The following is a 20,390-nucleotide window of genomic DNA, read 5'->3' as shown; positions in this document are numbered from 1 at the left end:
CTCCTACAAAAAAAACCTGTCTTGACTCACCAGATATCATTATTCATTCTAACTCAAACATTTATTATGAATTTACTACATTCAAGTAAAAACGTTTTAAATTCTCATAACATTTTGTAGTTCTCTTAAGGCCTAATTATTGTCTCCATGCATTTTAATTAAGTGGGTACATCTCACCTCTTTTAGTTGTAATTCCCTAAGGACAGAAATTTTATTCTCATCAGTGTATCCAAAGCCACAGACTTTCAGTGTTAAAAAGAAGCTTAGAGATTATCAAGTACAGCTTCATATTTTTTATATATGACAACAATAGAGCCCCAAGAAATATAGGTGATCTACTTACTTAAAGCGACACAGTAAAAGAATCAATACAATACATTCAAAAGTGCTTAGAAAAGTGCCTAACAGAGCATTCCACCAATATTAGCTATAGTTATTGTTAGGCTGAAAATCATTATAATTTGTCATATCAACACAAATTATTGCACTGAATAAATGACTAAGACTTCATGTCTCTTTGTACATAGCAGTTAAGATTATTTTCTGTGCCAGATATTTTTATTTCCTCTCCCCCAAATCAATTTTCCACTCTGTCCTAATATATTCCCCACTGATTATTAAAATCTATTAAAATCAAGGTCTTCAGCAAATCTCATGCTGTCCATCACCTTCATTTCCTACTCTGCCTCATTAAAATCAAATCTGTTAGAATCCCTCTAACTCCATATTACCCAATGTGGTAGGTGCTAGCCACTTATGCTTACAGTTGCGGCTAGTCCAAATTTGAGATGGACAATGAGTGTAAAATACAAGATTTTGAAGATTTTGAGAACTTGTTCAAAAAGATTTTGAAGACTCATTACAAAATCAGCATAAAATATCTCATTAATAACTAACACTTTGAATATATTGACTTAAGTAAAATTATTATTAAAACTAATTTATTTATATATTTTCACTTTTTTAATGTAGCTGGTAAAAAATTTACAATTACATCCTTGGTTCAAACTTGTTACTCATATTCTATTTCTACTGAGTTGTGCAGCTACTCTAATTGAGAGTACTCGATTGGAAACTACTGACTCTCTTTCCAATGTGCAATATATGCAAAAGGGCAACTGGGTGGCTCAGTGGTTGAGCATCTGCCTTTGGCTCAGGTTGTGATCCTGGGATCCTGGGATCAAGTCCCACATCAGGCTCCCAGCAGGGAGCCTGCTTCTCCCTCTGCCTCTCTCTCTGTGTCTCTCATGAATAAATAAATAAAATCTTTGAAATATACATACACACACGCACACATATGCAAGAAAGCATGAGTTTTTCTCACCCACATTTCTACAAATTCTGCCATGCTTTAAAAGAACACCCAGTAGGGGATCCCTGGGTGGCGCAGCGGTTTGGCGCCTGCCTTTGGCCCTGGGCGCGATCCAGGAGACCCGGGATCGAATCCCACGTCGGGCTCCCGGTGCATGGAGCCTGCTTCTCCCTCTGCCTATGTCTCTGCCTCTCTGTGTGTGTGTGTGTGTGTGTGTGTGTGTGTGTGTGTGTGTGTGACTATCATAAATAAATAAAAATTAAAAAAAGAAAGATCCTAACGCCAGGGAAGACACGACGATAAGCACCGTTTGGGATCCCTGGGTGGCGCAGCAGTTTAGCGCTTGCCTTTGGCCCAGGGCGCGATCCTGGAGACCTGGGATCGAGTCCCACGTCGGCTCTCAGTGCATGGAGCCTGCTTCTCCCTCTGCCTGCGTCTCTGCCTTTCTCTGTGTGTGTCTCTCATGAATAAATAAATAAATAATCTTAAAAAAATTTAAAAAAAAAAAAGAACACCCAGTAGCTTTCCAAAAAGAAAGTAAGAAAGGGAGGGTGGGTAAAGAAAATCAGATTGAACAAACAGAAAATAAAGAGCAAAGCAGTTGACTTAAACAACCATATGGATAATTACATGAATGCAAATACTCTAAGCATTCTAATTAAATGGAAGAGATTGTCAGATTGGATAAAAAAAAAAAAGCAAGAACAATATGCTGTATGCAAAAAAAAAAATCACTTTAAAGATAAAGATGCACATGGCAAAGTACTTTCAGAATGGTGGACCAAATACCTCCAAAAATCAGCCCCTCTATAAAAGCAAAAGAGAATATTACCAACAACTGGTGAAATCAACTTTTTACAGCTATAGAAAATAACCAGAGATTTGCAACAATCTGAAGAGCATTTATTTGAAAAAAAATAGCTGACTTGCAGTTACAACAGTGATACTGTGGTATGCTAACATATTCTACTCCCAATCTCCTCTACTCAGGTCTTCTTTAGCCTTGAAATACAAAATCCTTAGAATTATACTAGCCATGAAAACCAGCAGTCACACAGACACTGGAGTGTTCAGAACAGGTTTAATTAACGCTCCCCAAAAAGCCTCATCCCCGTGGAACTGTCAATATTTTATCTGTCTGACAGTTCCCTGGAAACCCTCATTCACAGGGATTCTCTTTATTTGATCTGAATTGGAGTTCACTCATACAACAGCCTTTCTCCCGAAGGCAATTGTCAAAAACAATCAGTACCAATTGTTTAACACAACAGATGCCCGAGGCAGTGATCACAATGAGGCAAACCATAACCTGATCAAAATGCAAAGCTGGAAATGCATGTATATGAGTGTATGGGGGGGGAGGTGCTGTCCTGAGAAGCTATATAACATAATTTTGGCAGCTTAGAAGATCATGCACATGTTTAAGGTTGTGCATGTGCCCAGAAATGACCTGATGAAACCCTAATCTTTCTGGCTGACCCTGAGGCTTTGAAACAGTTGGAAGTGAAGGCTAAGACAGAGTTGTAAACTACCTGCAGAGCACAGAAAATATGCCTCAACAATTATACAAAGATCCTCAGCAAAGACAGGGAGACTTATTGGTTCAAGACATTTAAGTATATATAAATCCAGTCATTAGCAAGCCATGAAGCTAACCAAGCAGACTTTGGTGGCCACCCTTGACAAAGAATACAGACGTTAACTCAGGAAAGTAACTAAACAAATAGAAAGCAATAGCAAACAACAAACCCTGAGAAAGAGGGAGAGTCTGATTTACAGAGTTCCATATTATACTATTTAAAATGTTCAATTTTCTGGGGATCCCTGGGTGGCACAGCGATTTGGCGCCTGCCTTTGGCCCAGGGCGCGATCCTGGAGACCCGGGATCGAATCCCACGTCGGGCTCCCGGTGCATGGAGCCTGCTTCTCCCTCTGCCTGTGTATCTGCGCCTCTCTCTCTCTCTGTGTGTGACTATCATAAATGAAGAAAAAATTTAAAATAAAATAAAATAAAATAAAATAAAATGTTCAATTTTCAACAACAACAAAAAAAATTACATGCAAAGAAACAAGAGTATCACCCATACACAGGGGAAAAGGCAGTCAACAGAAACTGTCTCTGAGGAAGCCCAGTCTCCTAAACAGAGACTTTAAATCACCTATTATAAATATGTAAAAAGAACTAAAGGAAACCTTGTCTAAAAATCTAAAGCAAAAAATAAAAATAAAAAATAAATAAAAATCTCAAGTAAAGTATGGCAACATGGCAATAATGTTTCATCAAAGAAGGAATATCAAAAATAAGTAGAAATTATTTTTTAAAGAACAAAGTAGAAATTCTAGAGTTGAAAAGCACATGACAGAAATGAAAAAAATTCACTAAAGAAGCTAGCAGAAGAAAGACTACGTGAACCTGAAAATATTATTCAACCTAAGGAACAGAAAGAAAAAAATAAAGAAAAATTAACAGGGACATCAGGGTGGCTCAGTGGTTGAGTATTTGCCTTCGGCTCAGGTGTGATCCCGGTGTCCCGAGATCAAGTCCCATATATCGTGCTCCCCATAGGGAGCCTGCTTCTCCCTCTGCCTGTATCTCTGCCTCTCTGTTTCTCATGAATAGATAAATAAAATCTTAAAAAAAAAAAAAGAAAAAAGAAGAATGAACAGAATCTCAGAGATCTGTGGAATACTATTAAGCACAACATAGAAACAATAGGAACCCCAGAATGAGAGGAGAAATGGCCAGAAAGAATATATGAAAAAATAATGGACAAAAACTTCCATAATTTAAAGAAAAGTAATCTATACATCCAACAAGCTCAGAGAATTCCAAACCACATAAAAGACAAAGATGAAGAGAGAATTTTTAATGCAACACAAGAGAAGTGATTCAACAGGTACCAAAAATCCTCAATAGGATTAACAGCTGATTTTGCATCAGAAACATGAAGCTATAAAGAAGTGAGATGACTTACTCAAAGTGCCAAAGGAATTTCAGAATATTTGCACAATGCACTTCAATTCTATCAAATAAGAATTCAATTTCAACAAAAATTTCCCTTCCAAAAGGATGGAAAACTAAGACATTCTTAGCAAAACAAAAACAGGTAATTCATCATTAGCACAATTTCCCCATAAGATATACTAAAGAAAATCCTTCAGTAGAAAGGACACTAGACAGCAACTCATAGCCACATGAAAAAAAAAAAAAAAAAGAACACAAGGAAGGGAACTGCATAGATAAATGTAACGACAGTATACATTTTTTTCTCTTATTGCTCCATCCTTAATTAAAATTAAATTACATAAAGCAGCAATTACTAAACTGTGTTGATAAGGCTTATCTGTATAAAGATATAATTTAGTATGACAATAAAATCATTAAGGGACGGAATGGAACTAAATAGAAGCAAAAGTTTTGTGTACTATTCAAATTAAATTGGTATTAATCCATACCAGATTGTTATAAACTAAGATAGTAATTGTGAACCCCCCGAACAACCACTAAGAAAATACCTAAAAAACATAGTAATAGAAACAAAGGAATTAAAATGATATACTAGAAAACAGTTAACACAAAAGGCAGTAATGCAGAAACAGAGAAACAACAAAAAAAGACATGACATGCAGAAAACAAATGGCAAAATGAAAGAGACAAATCCTACCTTAACTGTGATTACATTAAAGGCAAACTGACCAAATACTCCAAGCAAAGGTAGACCTTGGCAAAACGGATAAAAACTATAAGCCAGCTATATGTTGTCTATAAGAAACACACTGTAGATTAAAAAACACAAATGAGTTGATAGTAATAGAACGGAAAAAATGAACTATGCAACCAAAAGAGAGCTGCAATAGTTATACTAATATCAGACAAAATAGACATTAAAACAAAAATGGGCACTAGAAACTAAAACAGACATTTTATAATGACACAGCAATCACAAACACATATATAAGATATAGATTTCAAGAAAACATATATGCACTTAACAGAGCTCTAAGATACATGGAGCAAAAAAAAGATAGCTATCTCTCCAAAGAAGATAAAACAAATGACCAATAAACTCACGAAAAACGTTCAATATCACTAGTCATCGGGGGAGTATAAATCAAAACCATACTGAAATATCTCTTCACATCCACTAAAATGACTATAATTTAAAAGATGGACAAAAACAAGTGTTGGGGAGCATGCCAAAAAATGGGAACCCTTATACTTTGCTGATGGAAATGTATCAATGGCACAGCCACTGTGGAAAAATGTTTGGCAGTTCCTCAAAAAAACTAAACAGAGTTACCATGAAATTCAGCAATTCCTAGGTATATACCCAAGAGTGCTGAAAACACATAACAACCCAAAAATATATACGAGTATAGCAGCATTATATAAGAGCCAAAAAGTAGATACAATCCAAATATCCATCAACTGAAGAATAGATTAGCAAAATGTGGTATATCCAATGGAATATTATCTGACCATAAAAAGGAATAAAGCACTGACAGATGCTACATGAAGGAACCTTACAAGCATGCTAAGTGAAAGCAGCCAGACAGAAAAGGCTACATACCTTATGATTCCATTTATATAAATGTCCCCAGTAGGCAAACCTATAGAGTTAGAAATCCAATTAGCGGTAGCCAGGGTCTTGAGGAAGAGGGAAAATGAGGAATAGCAGCTAATAGGTATGGGATTTCTTTATAGGGTGATGAAAATGCTCTGGAATTGATTGTTTTACGATTTTTCAGTGAATATATTAACATTCACTGAATTGTACACTTTAAATGTTTTTTTTTTAAGACTTTCTTTATTTATTCGTGAGAGACACAGAGAGAAAGTATAGACACAGGCAGAGGGAGAAGGAGGCTCCATGCAGGGAGCCCAATGTGGAACTCAATCCCGGGACTCCGGGACTCCTGGGATCAAACCCTGAGTGAAAGGCAGACACTCAACTGTTGAGCCACCCAGGTGTCCCTAAATGAGTATATTTTTTATACTTGAATTATATCTTCATCTTTTAAAAAATAAAGATTTAAGATAAAAGCAAAATGATAGAAAAAGGTATACCATGCATTCATTAATCATAAGAAAGCTGGATGACTGTCTTAATATGATATAAAGTAGACTTAAGAGAAAGATTGCCAAGATTAAAGTGAAACATTTCATATTGATTAAAAATTTAATTTATCAGAAAGCTATAACAAAATTAAATGTATAGCCTTAATAATACAGTATCAAAGTAAACGAAGCAAAAAATTACAGTATATAACTGTAACTGATTTTTCAGTAACTGATAAAATAAGCAGTCAAAAGATCATTAAGAGTATAAAAAATGTGAATGACATTCAAGTAATTTGACCTAATTGACATTTATGTAATAACTCCATCCAAGAGCAAAAGGATACACATTTTTTTCAAGTTCACATGAAAACATTCATGAATAGAGATGATATTATGAGCCATATAAGTCTAATAAACATAAACGGACTGAAGTCATGCAGAGTATATTTTCTAATCCCATTAAACCAAACTAGAATAAATAATAGGAAAATCTAAAAAAAAAAAAAAAACAGGAAAAAAATTAAAAATTAAAAAACAGGAAAATATCTAGAAAAAAGATCTAAATATTTAGAAAATAAACAATAGGTTTCTAAATCATAAAAATAGAAATTACAAGACAAATTAAAATACTTTGAACTGCATGAAAATGAAAAGACAACATATAAAAATGTGTCAGATATAATTAAATCACTTCTAAACGGTATACTATAGCATTAAATCTTAGAAATTCCCTGCAATTCTTTTTCTTCAGAAAAGGCATTTGACATCTGTAAGCTCCATTCACAATAAAAGCTCTAGAAAACTGAGGCCTGAAGGAAATTTCCTCAACTGGTAAAGAATATCTATGAAAAAGCCTGAATTTGATGTCAAATTTGAAAAGACTGGATGCTTCCCCAATATCAGCAAAAAGGTCAGTATGTCTATGCTCAACACTTGTATTCAACAATGTACTATATAGGTCCTGGCCAGTGAAAACGGACAAGCAAAAGAAATTTTAAAAATAAAAGAAATACAGAGCCTAGGTGGCTCAGTGGGTTAAGCATCAGCCTTTGCCTCACGTCACAATCCCAGCGTCCTGGGATTGAGTCCCACACCAGGCTACTTGCTCAGCCAGGAGTCTGCTTCTCCCTTTGCCTGCAGCTTGCCCTGCTTGCACTCTCTGACAAATAAATAAAATCTTTTTAAAAATAAGAAATAAAAGATATACAAATTGAAAAGAAGTAAAACTGATTATTTGTAGACAACCTAATTGTAGTCTATAATCTACAAATATGCTACTAGAAATAAAGAATCTGATGTCATAGGATATAAATTCAATATGCAAGAATCAATGTTATTTCTTTATGTCAGAACACTTATATGAAATTTTTTTATTTTTTTTAAAAAAATGGAATTTTTTTAAAAGAACCATTTGCAATAGCATTAAAACCTGAAGTATGCAGTACTTACATATAAATTTAACAAAATATGTGTGAGGCATGCCTACTGACAACAATAAACACTTCTGAAAGAAACTGAAGGTCCAGACAATGTAAAAAATATACCAGGTTCGTAGACTGAAAGACTCAATACTATTAAGATATCAATTCTCACAAAACTGGCCTATAATTCGGTGTAATCCCAAGAGCTAAGAAAACCAACAGAATTGAGAAGCCAGTGATAAATTCACTTCAAATGAAAATTAAAGTAATTTGCAAAATCTGAAAACAATTTTAAAGTAAGTGTTTAGGATATTTCATCTGAGAAGGGGGAAAATTCCATAAAAAACCCAAAACTATAAAATTAACACAGAGAAGGAAGATATTTGCCAGATATTTAAAAAGAGAGACTAGGGAGTGGCTGGCTGTCTCAATCAGTAGAGCATGCAACTTTTGATCTCGAGGTAGTGCGTCTGAGCCCCACATTACTTAAAATAGAGATTAATTTAAAAATTAATAAATTTATAAAAACAGGTTATATGAGAATTCTTGAATATATAGTCCATGAAGTTAAAAATCTCAATACAGGAGTTTGGGGACTTTGCTTTTTTTAAATTTTCTTTTAAAGATTTTATTTATTTGAGAGAGTGAGCAGCGGGGAGGAATAAAGAAAGAGGGAGAAGCAGGCTCCACACTGACCAGGGAGTCCGACATGGGGCTCATCCATTGTGGGGCTCGACTGACATGGGGCTTGACCCAAAGACCCGATCATGACCTGGGCAGAAGGCAGACACTAAAGCAACTGAGCCACCCAGGCACCTCTGGGGGAAGGGTTCTGAGAGAGAGAGTGTGTGAGTGCACACACACATGCATGAGCAGGGGGAGGGGCAGAGAGAGAATCTCAAGCAGGCTCCATGCTCAGCACAGAGCCCCACAAGGGGCTGGATCTCTTGACCCTGAGATCATGATCGGAGCCAAAATCAGGAGTTGGACACTTAACCAACTGAGCCACCCAAGCAGGTGCACCTCAATACAGGAGATTTTTAAAATTTAACTTGATAACTTCATAAGAATATAATTCTTCAGAATTCTCCCAGAACAAGCATAAAAATAAAAATTACACCAAAAAAAAAAAAAAGCACATGGAGAATAGATACAAGTTCCAATATATGTCAGAGGAAAGGAGAAAACAGGAGAAAAAAATAAAAGTCAAAGATATGGAAGCTAAGAATTTACCCAGAACTGGAGAAACCCACAAATTCTCAAATAGATGGTACACACCCAACACAAAACAGAGTAGGTAGAAATGAATCCACAGTTGTACAGATCACAGTGCACTAGTCGACATCAAGGATACAGTGAAATACATAAGCATACTGAAGATTTTAATATATCTCCATTACAACCTGGAAGATCAGGCAGACAAAATAAATTAATATGGGATTAAAGATAATTTGGGGGGATCCCTGGGTGGCTCAGCAGTTTAGTGCCTGCCTTCGGCCTGGGGCGTGATCCTGGAGTTCTGGGATCGAGCCTCACATCGGGCACCCTGCATGGAGCCTGCTTCTCCCTCTACCTCTCTTTCTCTCTCTGTGTGTGTCTCTCCTGAATAAATAAATAAAATCTTTAAATAAATAAATAAATAAATAAATAAATAAATAAATAAATAAATAAATAAATAAATAAATAAATAAAATTTGGAGAAAATAAACTCCATCTGATAATGGCCAGAGAGCCCTACATCCAACAAATGAAGTTACATATTATTTTCAAGTAAATAAAAAACATTCACAATAACTGTATAAGTATTAGGAGACAAAAGAACTCTCAACAAAAATATCATGCAGATGTCATTCAATACCCCAATGCAATTAAATTAAAATGTGACGATAAAAGATTGTATGTATACGTGTAGGTGAGTATGGCAGAGGACTTGAGTACATATACATATATAAATCCTGTGCATCTTGAAAGTGAAACAAATTCCTAAATAACTCATAAGCTAAAGCAGAAAATCACAATAAAAATGATAAAATAGGGCAGCCCCGATGGTGCAGCAGTTTGGCGCCGCCTGCAGCCCAGGGTGTGATCCTGGAGACCCAGGATCGAGTCCCACGTGAAGCTCCCTGCATGGAGCCTGCTTCTCCTTCTGCCTGTGTCTCTGCCTCTCTCTGTGTGTCTCTCATGAATAAATAAATAAAATCTTTAAAAAAAAAAAGATAAAATATTTAGAACCAAATAATTTTAAAACAATTTTGCCAATCCTTTTGGGATGCCAGTTAAGCAGCACTTGGAAGTAAATCAAATAAATGCCTTAAAGACAGACATTAATATGAGAAAAATACTGAGAAATGCAGAGGAATGATAAAATTCAAAAGAGTGAGTAGCTAAGGGGAAGAAGGGATTCTATTAGAGAGATATATAGGAAGCTTCACCTTTATCTGTAATATTTTACACTTCTTAAGCTGGTACGTAGGCACATGGGTATGCATTATGTTGCTCTTTATAACTTTTTGTATGTCTAAGATATTTTAAAGTAAATGTTTTAAGAATAAAAAACTGAAATCTAAGTGAAATAAGTATTTGACTCATCCAGTAAAATCTCATCTATGAATCCAAAAAAAAATCCTAAAGAAAAAATTAGCCAATCCAAATATAGGAAAAATAATATATCCTAACAACAAGAATTTACCACAGGAATGGAAAGAGGGCAACATCACAAAATAGCTATGGGAACAATATTATACTATAATCACAACAGATCAGGAAAAAGCATTCAATATAATTCAACGCTCAGGATGTTTTCAAAATGAGGAATAGAAGGGAACTTTCTTATTTTAATAAATGAAAATCCTAGGGCTAATATTATATTAGGCTAAACTATAGGAAATCTCCATGGCTTTTTTTTTTTTAACTAAAAATATAGTCCATTGTCAGCAATTTCATAAGACTCAATCTAATACTGGCAAAACTTCAGAAGCACAACTTAAGATAAAAATAAAGAGACAAGTATATTTATTATTATTTCCACCATTCAATTTTATACGAGATTCTAGTCAAGGACATAAAACAAAAGAAAGAAAAAAAAATTGTACAAGAAAAGTCAAACTGTCTTTATCTGTAAACAACATAACTTTCCACATAGATAATCTAAATAATGACCAGGACTAATGTGAGATTTCCGCAACGTGCAGAATTCAAAATGTGCAAAAAGAAATACAAGAATATTTATAAGAGTACGATTTGTAATATCCTAATACTGGGAATAGTGAAAATGTCCATCAACAGTAGAATGGTGGGACGCCTGGGTGGCTCAGCAGTTGAGTGTCTGCCTTTGGCTCCCGTCGTGATCCCGGGGTCCTGGGATCGAGTCCCACATTGGGCTCCCTGTACGGAGCCTGCTTCTCCCTCTGCCTATGTCACTGCCTCTCTCTCTCTCTCTGGGTCTCTCATGAATAAATAACTAAAATCTTAAAAAACAAAACAAAACAAAAAACAGTAGAATGGACACAGAGAAAATGAATAGTCAGTTTTCCAAGAAAGACACACAGATGGCTAAGAGGTACATGAAAAGGTGGTCAACATGATTGATCATCAGGGAAATGCAAACCAAAACCACACCTCACACCTGCCATGATGGCTATTATCAAAAAAGACAATAAATACTAAGTGTTGGCAAGGGGGTTGAGGAAAGGGAATCCTACTGCACTATTGATGGGAATGTAAACTGAGTACAGCAACTGTGGAAAACAGTATAGAAGCTCCTCAAAAAATTAAGAGTTGAACTACCGGGACGCTCAGGTGGCTCAGGGGTTGAGTGCCTTCGGTTCAGGGTGTGATCCCGGAGACCCAGGATCGAGTCCTACGTGGGGCTCCCTGCATGGAGCCTGCTTTTCCCTCTGCCTGTGTCTCTCTACCTCTTTCTCTCTGTGTCTCTCATGAATAAATAAAATCTTTAAAAAATAAAATAAAATAAAAACTGAACTACCATACAATCCAGCAATCCCACTTCTGTGTAAATATCCAAAGGAATTGAAAACAGGATCTCATAGAGATGTCTTGTACTCCGATGTTCATTGCAGGATTACTCACAATAACCAAGATATGGAAAACAACTTAAGTGTCCAAATGTCCATGAACATAAATGTGAGATTACATATATAATTTTTTAGCCATAAGAAAGGAGGAAATCATTTGATTTGAGGCAATCTGGATGGGCTCCAAGGGCCCTTCAGAGAAAGTCAAATACTGTATGATATCACTTATACATTGAATCTAAAAAAGACAAACTCAGAGAAACAGAGTAGAGGGGTGGTTACCAGGGATGGGGGAATAGAGGGGGAAATGGGGAGGTATTAGTCAAAGGATACAAACTTCTAGTTATAAGATTGATAAGTCAGGGGATCTGATGTACAACATGGTGATTATAGCTAATACAGTCTTAAATACTTGATGTTGCTAAGAGAATAGATCTTAAGTGTCCACACCACAAAAAAGAAATGACAACTATGTGGCAGGATGCAGACAGTAGCTAATACTACCCAGATAATCATTCTGTAATTTATAAATATATCATATCAGCATATTGCACACCTCAAACTTACACAACGTTATGTGTCAATTATAGCTTAATAAAGCTGGGGAGAAAAAAACCAATGGAATGATAAAAGGCTTATTGTCTTACAAAATGACAGGGATGAATTCTCACAAGGAAATTAGGTATTAAAAAGTTCATTCTGTGGAGAGAGAGACAGATTTCACAAGTTCAAAATATGGTGTGATAGAAGTTATACCAGTGATTACTGTTGGGAGAGGAGGGGGCAGGAGGGGTGGCTAAAAGGAATGGAGCACAAGAGCCCAATCTGGGGTGCTGATGATATTCTTTCTAATTATTGATCTGGGTGGTGATTACACACTCAGAATTTGTGCACTTGCTGAATATACAGTTCTATAAGGAGTTAACCTAAAAAAAAAAAATCAACAGCATTCTTTGCTTACCAGAGAGAAAGGAAGAAAAGAAAAAGGTATTTGCTAAAGACCGCAAAAACAAAGTGAAAAAATAAGGTTCAACTGGATTGTTGAAATTTACATTATATATAATGTAATGTAGTAAATTTGGATAGGTTACTATCCAAGATATATTGATATATTCAACAAGAAAGAAAAAAAAAACACCTCTGGAATTCCTAAAGGCAAAGGATATAAACTGCTATTCACAGAAAATGAAACCTCTTGGATTAGAGGTTGGTGTTAATACAGCCACAAGGCAGGAAATACCTGCCGCCATCAGAAACTGGAAGAACCAAGAAGGATCCCAGTCCCACTCCCCATCTAGAGCCTTCTGAAAGAATGTTGCCCTGCTGAACTTCTACTTTGGACTTCTGTTCTCCAGAAATGTGAGGGAATGAATTTCTGTTGTCTTAAGACATCAAGTTTGTGGAAATTGGTTATTATAGCCCTATGAAGCTAACACAATTGCCGGAGCCTCAGTAGTTCAATTCCTAAATCTTGTGCCTGGAGCACTGGGTCCATATTCTAGAAGATCCAAAACACCCTACTTTACAACAAATGGTTTGAAATTTACCTATACACGTGACAAAAAAATAAACCAATGCCCTAACTTGAAAAAAAAACAAATAATTTATAATAAAAGGTCTATTTCTATATGTAAATGTTCAGGCAGGACTAAGCTAGAGGATACAGTATTTGCACCTGTATACAGAATCTAAGTAAAAAGGAGAGGTTCTAAAGCAGAATGACACATGCCCATACTGGCAACTCAAACACAAGCAGTACTGCCACTGGTACCATGATTTTCCAAAAAAGTAAACTCTTAGCAGAGTATCAAACAAAATGAAGTTTACTCTTTCCTCAATTTACATTGCAATTGTATTCTTAGAAAATTCACTGAGTTTTACCACTTAAAAACAAAAAGACTGTGTTTATACAAAAAACAGAGTTAGATTCTTAACTTGTATTAATTACACACCGGTTTTAATGTACATAATCAATAGGACATTCAAGTCATACAGAATACTAGACAATTAACACCAACAGGACCCCCGCAAACACTAAGGTAAACACAGGTAGCTCAAAGAATTTCACTGGCATCTAAAAGTCTATCAATAAAATAAAATTTAATCACTATTACAAAAATAAATAGTATTTTATAGCAATTAAGGAAATGAACTTGATCTGCAAGAATCAACACAAATTTCAAAAACTGAACTGGAAAAAGCAGGTATGCAAAAAGATACATAAAGTAAATACAAGTTGTGTAAAGTTTTAAAACAAGACAATAGTATAAGTAGCACATAGACATACACAAATAGGGCAGCCCGGGTGGCTCAGCGGTTTAGTGCCGCCTTCAGCCCAGGGTGTGGTGGGAACCCGGGATCAAGTCCCACATGGGGCTCCCTGCATGGAGCCTGCTTCTCCCTCTGCCTGTGTCTCTGCCTCTCTCTCTGTGTCTCTCAGGAAAATAAAAAATAAAAAATAAAAAATAAAAAATAAAAAATAAAATAAAAAAATAAAAAATAAAATAAAATAAAATAAATAAATAAAATAAAATAAATAAAATAAAATAAATAAAATAAAATAAAATAAAATAAAAGACACACACAAATAAAAGTACAAAACCAGAATGAAAATAATAAACTGTAACTTCAGGATATTGATTACCTTCCGTCTAGGAAGGGAAGGAGAAAAACTGGGGTCAGGAGGGTACACAAAGGAGACTTAACTATATCCATACCATTTTACTTCTTAAAAACAAAATCTGCAGCAAAAATGTAAAATGTAGCATTTGTTAAATCAGGGGTGTAAGGATCACAGTATTCAGTTTTATTTTTTCTGTAAGTTTCAAGTGTTTTTTATTTAAAAGTTCTTAAAAGTCTGTATTACAAGGAAAAAGGAAAACCACCACCAGCTGTAGCACAATTGTGAGACACCACTCACTCCACAGAAACCTGGATGAGCAATGATCAGAAAAAAGGACCCAGATTTGTTTGCCCCAATGTTATCAATAATTTAAGGAGGCAATGAGGTGAAGGGAGTACAGAGAACTAAAACTGGGAATTATATATACATATATACAAATTAAACCCAAACTGTCACTATTGGCTGCTTTCATTGCCCAGGCACTAGACTTTGTCTCTCTGCAGTTTCTTCCATTCTCCCAAGTAATCTCATGAAAGCTGAACTACTAATTAAAAGAAGCAGCAAAACTACTTTTCATATCATAGGTAAGATGCTTCAACTATTAAAAGTATAAGTGGTAGGAGATGTAATTGCTGCTCTTGATAGGCAAGTTATTGGCCTATATCATTCTCCAAAGATTCATCGAGCAAAGTCAGACTTTCTTCCTAGCAATATATTTTCTCTCAAGTCATACAGCTCTATGGAGCAATACAAAATGGTGTGTTGTACACTAAAACCTTTCATGTTTACTATGTTCTTGCCCTCATCTCCCCACAGTATCATACATGAGATTACTACTAATACAAGCCCGCAGCAAAACAACAATCATGTGGGGCACAGTGGGGGGAGAGAATGGAATGCACACAGAGAGAAAACCTCTAATTTCCAGTTAATAGGAATTAGGATTAATTGGACATTAATTAAATGTCACCACATAGGGGAAGAATTCAGATAATAGTACAACATAGGATATTCTATATCTGAGCATGGTCTCTTTAAAAGGTAATATACAGAGCAGCCCGGGTGGGTGGCTCAGCGGTTAAGAGTCTGCCTTCGGCCTAGGGAGTAATCCTGGGGTCCCGGGAACGAGTCCCACGTTGGGCTCCCCGCATGGAGCCTGCTTCTCCCTCTGCCTCTCTCTCTGCCTCTCTCTCTCTGCATCTCTCATGAATAAATAAATAAAATCTTAAAAAAAAAAAAAGGTAATATACACAGAGTTTTACAAGAATGAATGTTTATAGTTGCTTTATCCATGACAACCATCACCTGGTAACAACCCAAATAATCATCAGTAAAGAGAATGGCTAAAAATGTTGTCTACACATAGAATATAAAGGAATAAACTACTGATACACAGTAACATGGAGGAAGCTCAAAACTATGCTGAGCAAACAAAGCCAGACACAAAATTTACATACTCTACGATTCCATTGCACCTGCAATTCACATACTGGCACACTAATCTATAGTAATAGAAATCAGAATAGTTCCCTCTGCATGGGGCTGGACAGGGGCACAAGGGAATTTTCTAGGGTGATAGAAGTGTGCTAAATCTTCACCTGAGTAATGATTACATGAGTGTATGAACTTATCTAAATCCATGGGGGTGGGGGGGCAGTGGAGAAGGAAAGATCATGGGAATGAAAAAGTAGAGCTTTTTTTTTTTAAGATTTTATTTATTTATTCATGAGAGACAGAGAGAGAGAGAGAGAAGAAGAGAAGAGAGAGAAGAGAAGAGAAGAGAAGAGAAGAGAAGAGAAGAGAAGAGAAGAGAAGAGAAGAGAAGAGAAGAGAAGAGAAGAGAAGAGAAGAGAAGAGAAGAGAAGAGAAGAGAAGAGAAGAGAAGCAGGCTCCATGCAGGGAGCCCCAACCCTGGGACCCCAGGATCACGCCCTGGGCCAAAGTCAGGCACTCAACCCCGGAGCCACCCAGGCGTCCCGAGCAACTTTATATTAAAATGGATTAAGAACACCTAACAACCAAATGCAACATGTAAACCTTGATTGGATCCGGGTTTTAAAAAATTAACTCTGCAAGTTATTCGTGGGACAACTGGGAAGATGTGAATATGCACTAGATATTAAGACTTGTCACTTATGATCTTAAGCGTGATAACAGTATGGTAGTTATGCAGAACCATGTCACTATTTTTAGAAGACAGATGTTGAGGGTGTATCATGATACCAAAAGTTTACCTCCAAATTTTCAGAAAAAAAAAAAAAAACACATTTTACACATACACATATGTACAGATAAATTAATGTACATAGTCATGGGTTATAGTCATTCACTGTACTATTCTTCCAACTACTCTTTATGTCAATAAAAAGTTGGAAAATAAAGATGCCAAATTTTATACATACAGAGTGGGGGAAAAAAGCAAAGTGCAGAATAGTTTATATGCTACCTACTGTATAAAGAAGCAAAGAAAAAATATATGAGGGGAATGGTGTGTGTGTGTTATCTATTTGGTTATATTACAAAAGGAAATACTAGAAGAATAATTCAGAAACCAATAAAATCATTACCTACAGCATATGAGTATGGATGGGAAAGAAGTTTGAGGAGATAGTGCTGGATGTGAGACTGCTCTGAGTGTATCATTTGTAGGTTTGACTTTTATACCATGTAAACATAAAAAACTAATTGAAAAGAAAAAACTAAAATTTGAAAGAAGAGGTTAAAAGTATCTATGGTCATTTAATTCATCTATTCAATCAAAGCCAAATTAATCAAGCTAATGGTTGCTAATGGTCTTTTGTTTACTTCTTCTGAGCATCAGAGCCATTTAACAGGGCTTTTGCTGGTTAAAACTTAGCATCTTGTTGCAGATCTGCCTCTAAACAGTTGTGCAACCCTCAGCAAATAATTAGCCATGCTAAGCCTCACCTGTAAAAAGGAATTAAATTCAATGATATCTAAGATTCTTAGAATTGTGAAATTCTGCGACTCAAGTGTCTGTTGAAAAAAGTTAAATAGGAACGTTTCCACTTGCATAACTTCTTCAGCCTCGATGAACACAAAGCTGCATCACACATTTACTTTCTGAGGAAGAGCAGTACTGAAATCAAATGTGTTTCTGCAACTCCTCCGGGCAGTAATCAATCAGTTACAACCAAGTACTTCCTCTTGGAGATCTTTTGGCAAAGGAAGGAAGCCAGGGCAGCCCAGGTGGCTCAGCGGTCGAGTGTCTGCCTTCGGCCCAAACCGTAATAATCCTGGAGTCCCAGGATCCAGCCCCATGTCGAGGTCCCTGCAGGGAGCCTGCTTCTCCCTTTGCCTGTGTCTCCGCCTCTGCCCTCTCCCTCTCTCTCTCTCTCTCTCTCATGGATAAATAAAGCCTAAAAAAAGGGGGGGGGAGGGAAGCCAGCCCCTCAGGGAGTTGCACTCCCGCTACCCCCCACTGGTTGACAGAGGAGGAAGCAGCAGCCAGTAACAAAGTGCAGTGCGGTGAGACTGCAGGCAGAGGAGTTTTACCAACTGCTCTAGGCCAAGCCGTTTAAGCAGCTCTGGGTATTCTTTTGCTAGAGGAGTCTTACTTTACAAAGTTGCTAAACTTTGGCAGCTGCGGGATGAAAAAACCCCCAGAAACATTCTTCCCCTCCACTCTGCCTCACACTCTGCCCTACCCAGCCTTGCCTTCTTTAACACCTAACAAAAGATCTAGAACAGTCCTGTGACTTCCCTGGAGGTAACACGGACTGTGTTAGCAGCAGCCTCATTCCAACGCGAGTTAGGACAGCCAGGAAAGCACGGGAGGGCGTAAGCAGACACAGAAGCCGGGCCTGCAGGCCTGCAGGATGTGCAGGAAGGAAGTGGGGAGGGCTTCCCAGGGCAGCCCTCAGAGGCTGGGGTTGGATACTCAGGTAACCTCACCACCTGCTTTCACTGGGAGATCAAAGAGTTGAGAGGTGAGAGGGCTTAGAAGTGGAAGGAGAGAAGAGAGACCGAATGGGGGATTTGGGTCTAAAATGGGGGTATGGAAAGCTTCTCTGAGGGTTTCCTGCAGAAGAGACAAGTTGGGGCTTTCACCTGAAGACCAGGATGAGAGGGTTCTGTAAAAGGTGCAGAGGAGGGAGTTAAAAAAAAAAAAAAAAAAAACCGTGAAAGGGTCTACTGCGATGATTAAGACGGATGGAGTTTTCTCCCATCACAGAAAGGTCCAACTTCCTTCACTGAAGGACGGACGCGGTGGGGACCCCTGGGGGGCTCAGCGCGGAGCCTCTGCCTTGGGCCCAGGGCGTGACCCCGGGGTCCCGGGATCGAGCCCCACATCGGGCTCCCTACATGGAGCCTGCTTCTCCCTCTGCCTGTGTCTCTGCCTCCGTGTGTCTCTCATGCATAAATAAATAAAATCTTTTTTTTTTTTTTTAAAGTAAAGACATGGGGGCTCATGCCTCAGCGGTTCCCACAGCAGGCTGGGGAAGGTCCTCCTGAGCGAGTCTGCAGGGGGCCTGGGGCTGGGCCTCTGCAGCCAGGTCCGAGAACCGAGAACAGGGGCTTCTCCGCGCAGGTCGCTGCCTTTCCCGGCGGGGCAGGGCGGCCCGGCGCTGGCAGGCGGGGCCGGGAGGTGGCGGGGCGCTCCGCAGAGCTGACGGCCTGGCCGCCGGGTGTGAGGGTTCCACTCCCAACACGCGAGCAGCGGCCCCTTCACCAACCCCAAGTTTGGGAACTTGAGCAAATCTGCTGCAGGGATTCGGGGGGAAATCCGGGCGCCTGGACGGGCGGGGAGAAACGGGGCCAACAAGGCGGTCCAGGGCAGCGGGTGCAGAGACGGGACGCAGGAGAAGCCCCACCCCGCCTCGCCGGAGGGCCGGGGCAGGGGCGGAGGCGCTCCCGACGTGAGGCTCCCGGGGCAGGGCCGCGGGGGCGCGACTGGACGCCGGGACCGGGGCGGGAGGACACCGAGGCGACGGAGCCGGGCTCCCGGGGGCGCCCCGGCGCACGGCGGCGAGCGAGGAAGAGCCGACCCGCGGGCCCGGGGCGCGACCGGTACTCACAGAGCGGATCTCCAGCGCCAGCGCGCACTGCAGCGCCTTCACCTTCGGCATCCGCGCGGGGGGCGGCGGCGGGGACGGACCCCGGCCGCGGGCCCGAGGGCGGCGAGGAGACGCGGGGCGGGGCGGGGCGGGGGCGGGGAGGAGACGAGGTGGCGGCGGCGGCGGCAGCTGTGGCCCCCAGGCCGCGGCCCGCGGTCCAGCCTGGGTCCCGCCCGAGCAGCAGCTGTGCGCGGGGCGCGGACTCGTTGTCATGGCAGCCGGGAGGGGCGGGGCCGCAAGACGGGCGGGGCGGGGCTGCGCCGGGGCCCGGCGAACGCCGGGGGCGGGGCCCCGCGAGGAGGCGGGGCTTCCGAAGGAGCGGGATGGGGCGGGGCAGCTCGTCTGTGACGTCCGACGGTGCGCGCGCAGCCGGACGAGGCGCCCCGCGGGCTGTGGGGGCGGGGGCGGGGGCGGGGCCGGGGGGCGGGGCCGGGGAGCCGGCTTCGCGAGCCCCGTGCTGGGTGCAGACGGCCCCCTGGGCTGGAGAGCCCCGGGGCGCCCTCGGGCCCCCCGCTGTGAAAGAACCGTCCTTAGTGTCGGGTCTCTGCTTGAACTTCCCAGTTCAGTGATCAGATGTGAATTTCACAGAGGCTTGCCCAGAAGGCGGAACCAGCCCTGGAACCCAGCCCCTTCGGTGTGGACCCCGATGCCTCCCTGAGAACCGCTCTTCCTGCGGCCCCCGCCGCCCCCGCCGCCCCTGCACCTCGGGGTCCGCCGCTCACGGGCTCCGCCCATGCAGGACCAGCAAGTCCGCGTGGGAAGGGCCTGGGCCGCACACCGTCCACGGTGACAGAGTTCAAGAGATTGTCCGATCCAGTCTTTTTAAGAATCATTTTTAGTGTGGATTACACTACACATAG

At 39.8% G+C, this 20,390-nt stretch overlaps 1 protein-coding gene across 3 annotated transcripts in view; it reads right to left on the bottom strand.

Moving 5' to 3' along the window:
- The window catches only part of SPATA6 (spermatogenesis associated 6), a 139,548-nt gene extending 119,859 nt beyond the window's left edge, over nucleotides 1-19,689 (bottom strand). For all 3 annotated transcript variants that reach the window (XM_055341804.1, XM_055341805.1, XM_055341806.1), the window contains exon 1: nucleotides 19,492-19,689. In XM_055341804.1, coding sequence (XP_055197779.1) covers nucleotides 19,492-19,542 — 51 coding nt within the window. In that variant the 5' untranslated portion in view covers nucleotides 19,543-19,689. The remainder of the gene's footprint in view (nucleotides 1-19,491) is intronic.
- Between the last annotated feature and the right edge of the window lie 701 nt (nucleotides 19,690-20,390).

This window comes from Nyctereutes procyonoides, unplaced genomic scaffold (genome assembly GCF_905146905.1).
Source record: "Nyctereutes procyonoides isolate TBG_1078 unplaced genomic scaffold, NYPRO_anot_genome, whole genome shotgun sequence".
Lineage (NCBI taxonomy): Eukaryota > Metazoa > Chordata > Mammalia > Carnivora > Canidae > Nyctereutes > Nyctereutes procyonoides.
Note: the sequence above shows the minus strand (reverse complement) of the source record. Positions and strands in the feature narration are given on the sequence as shown.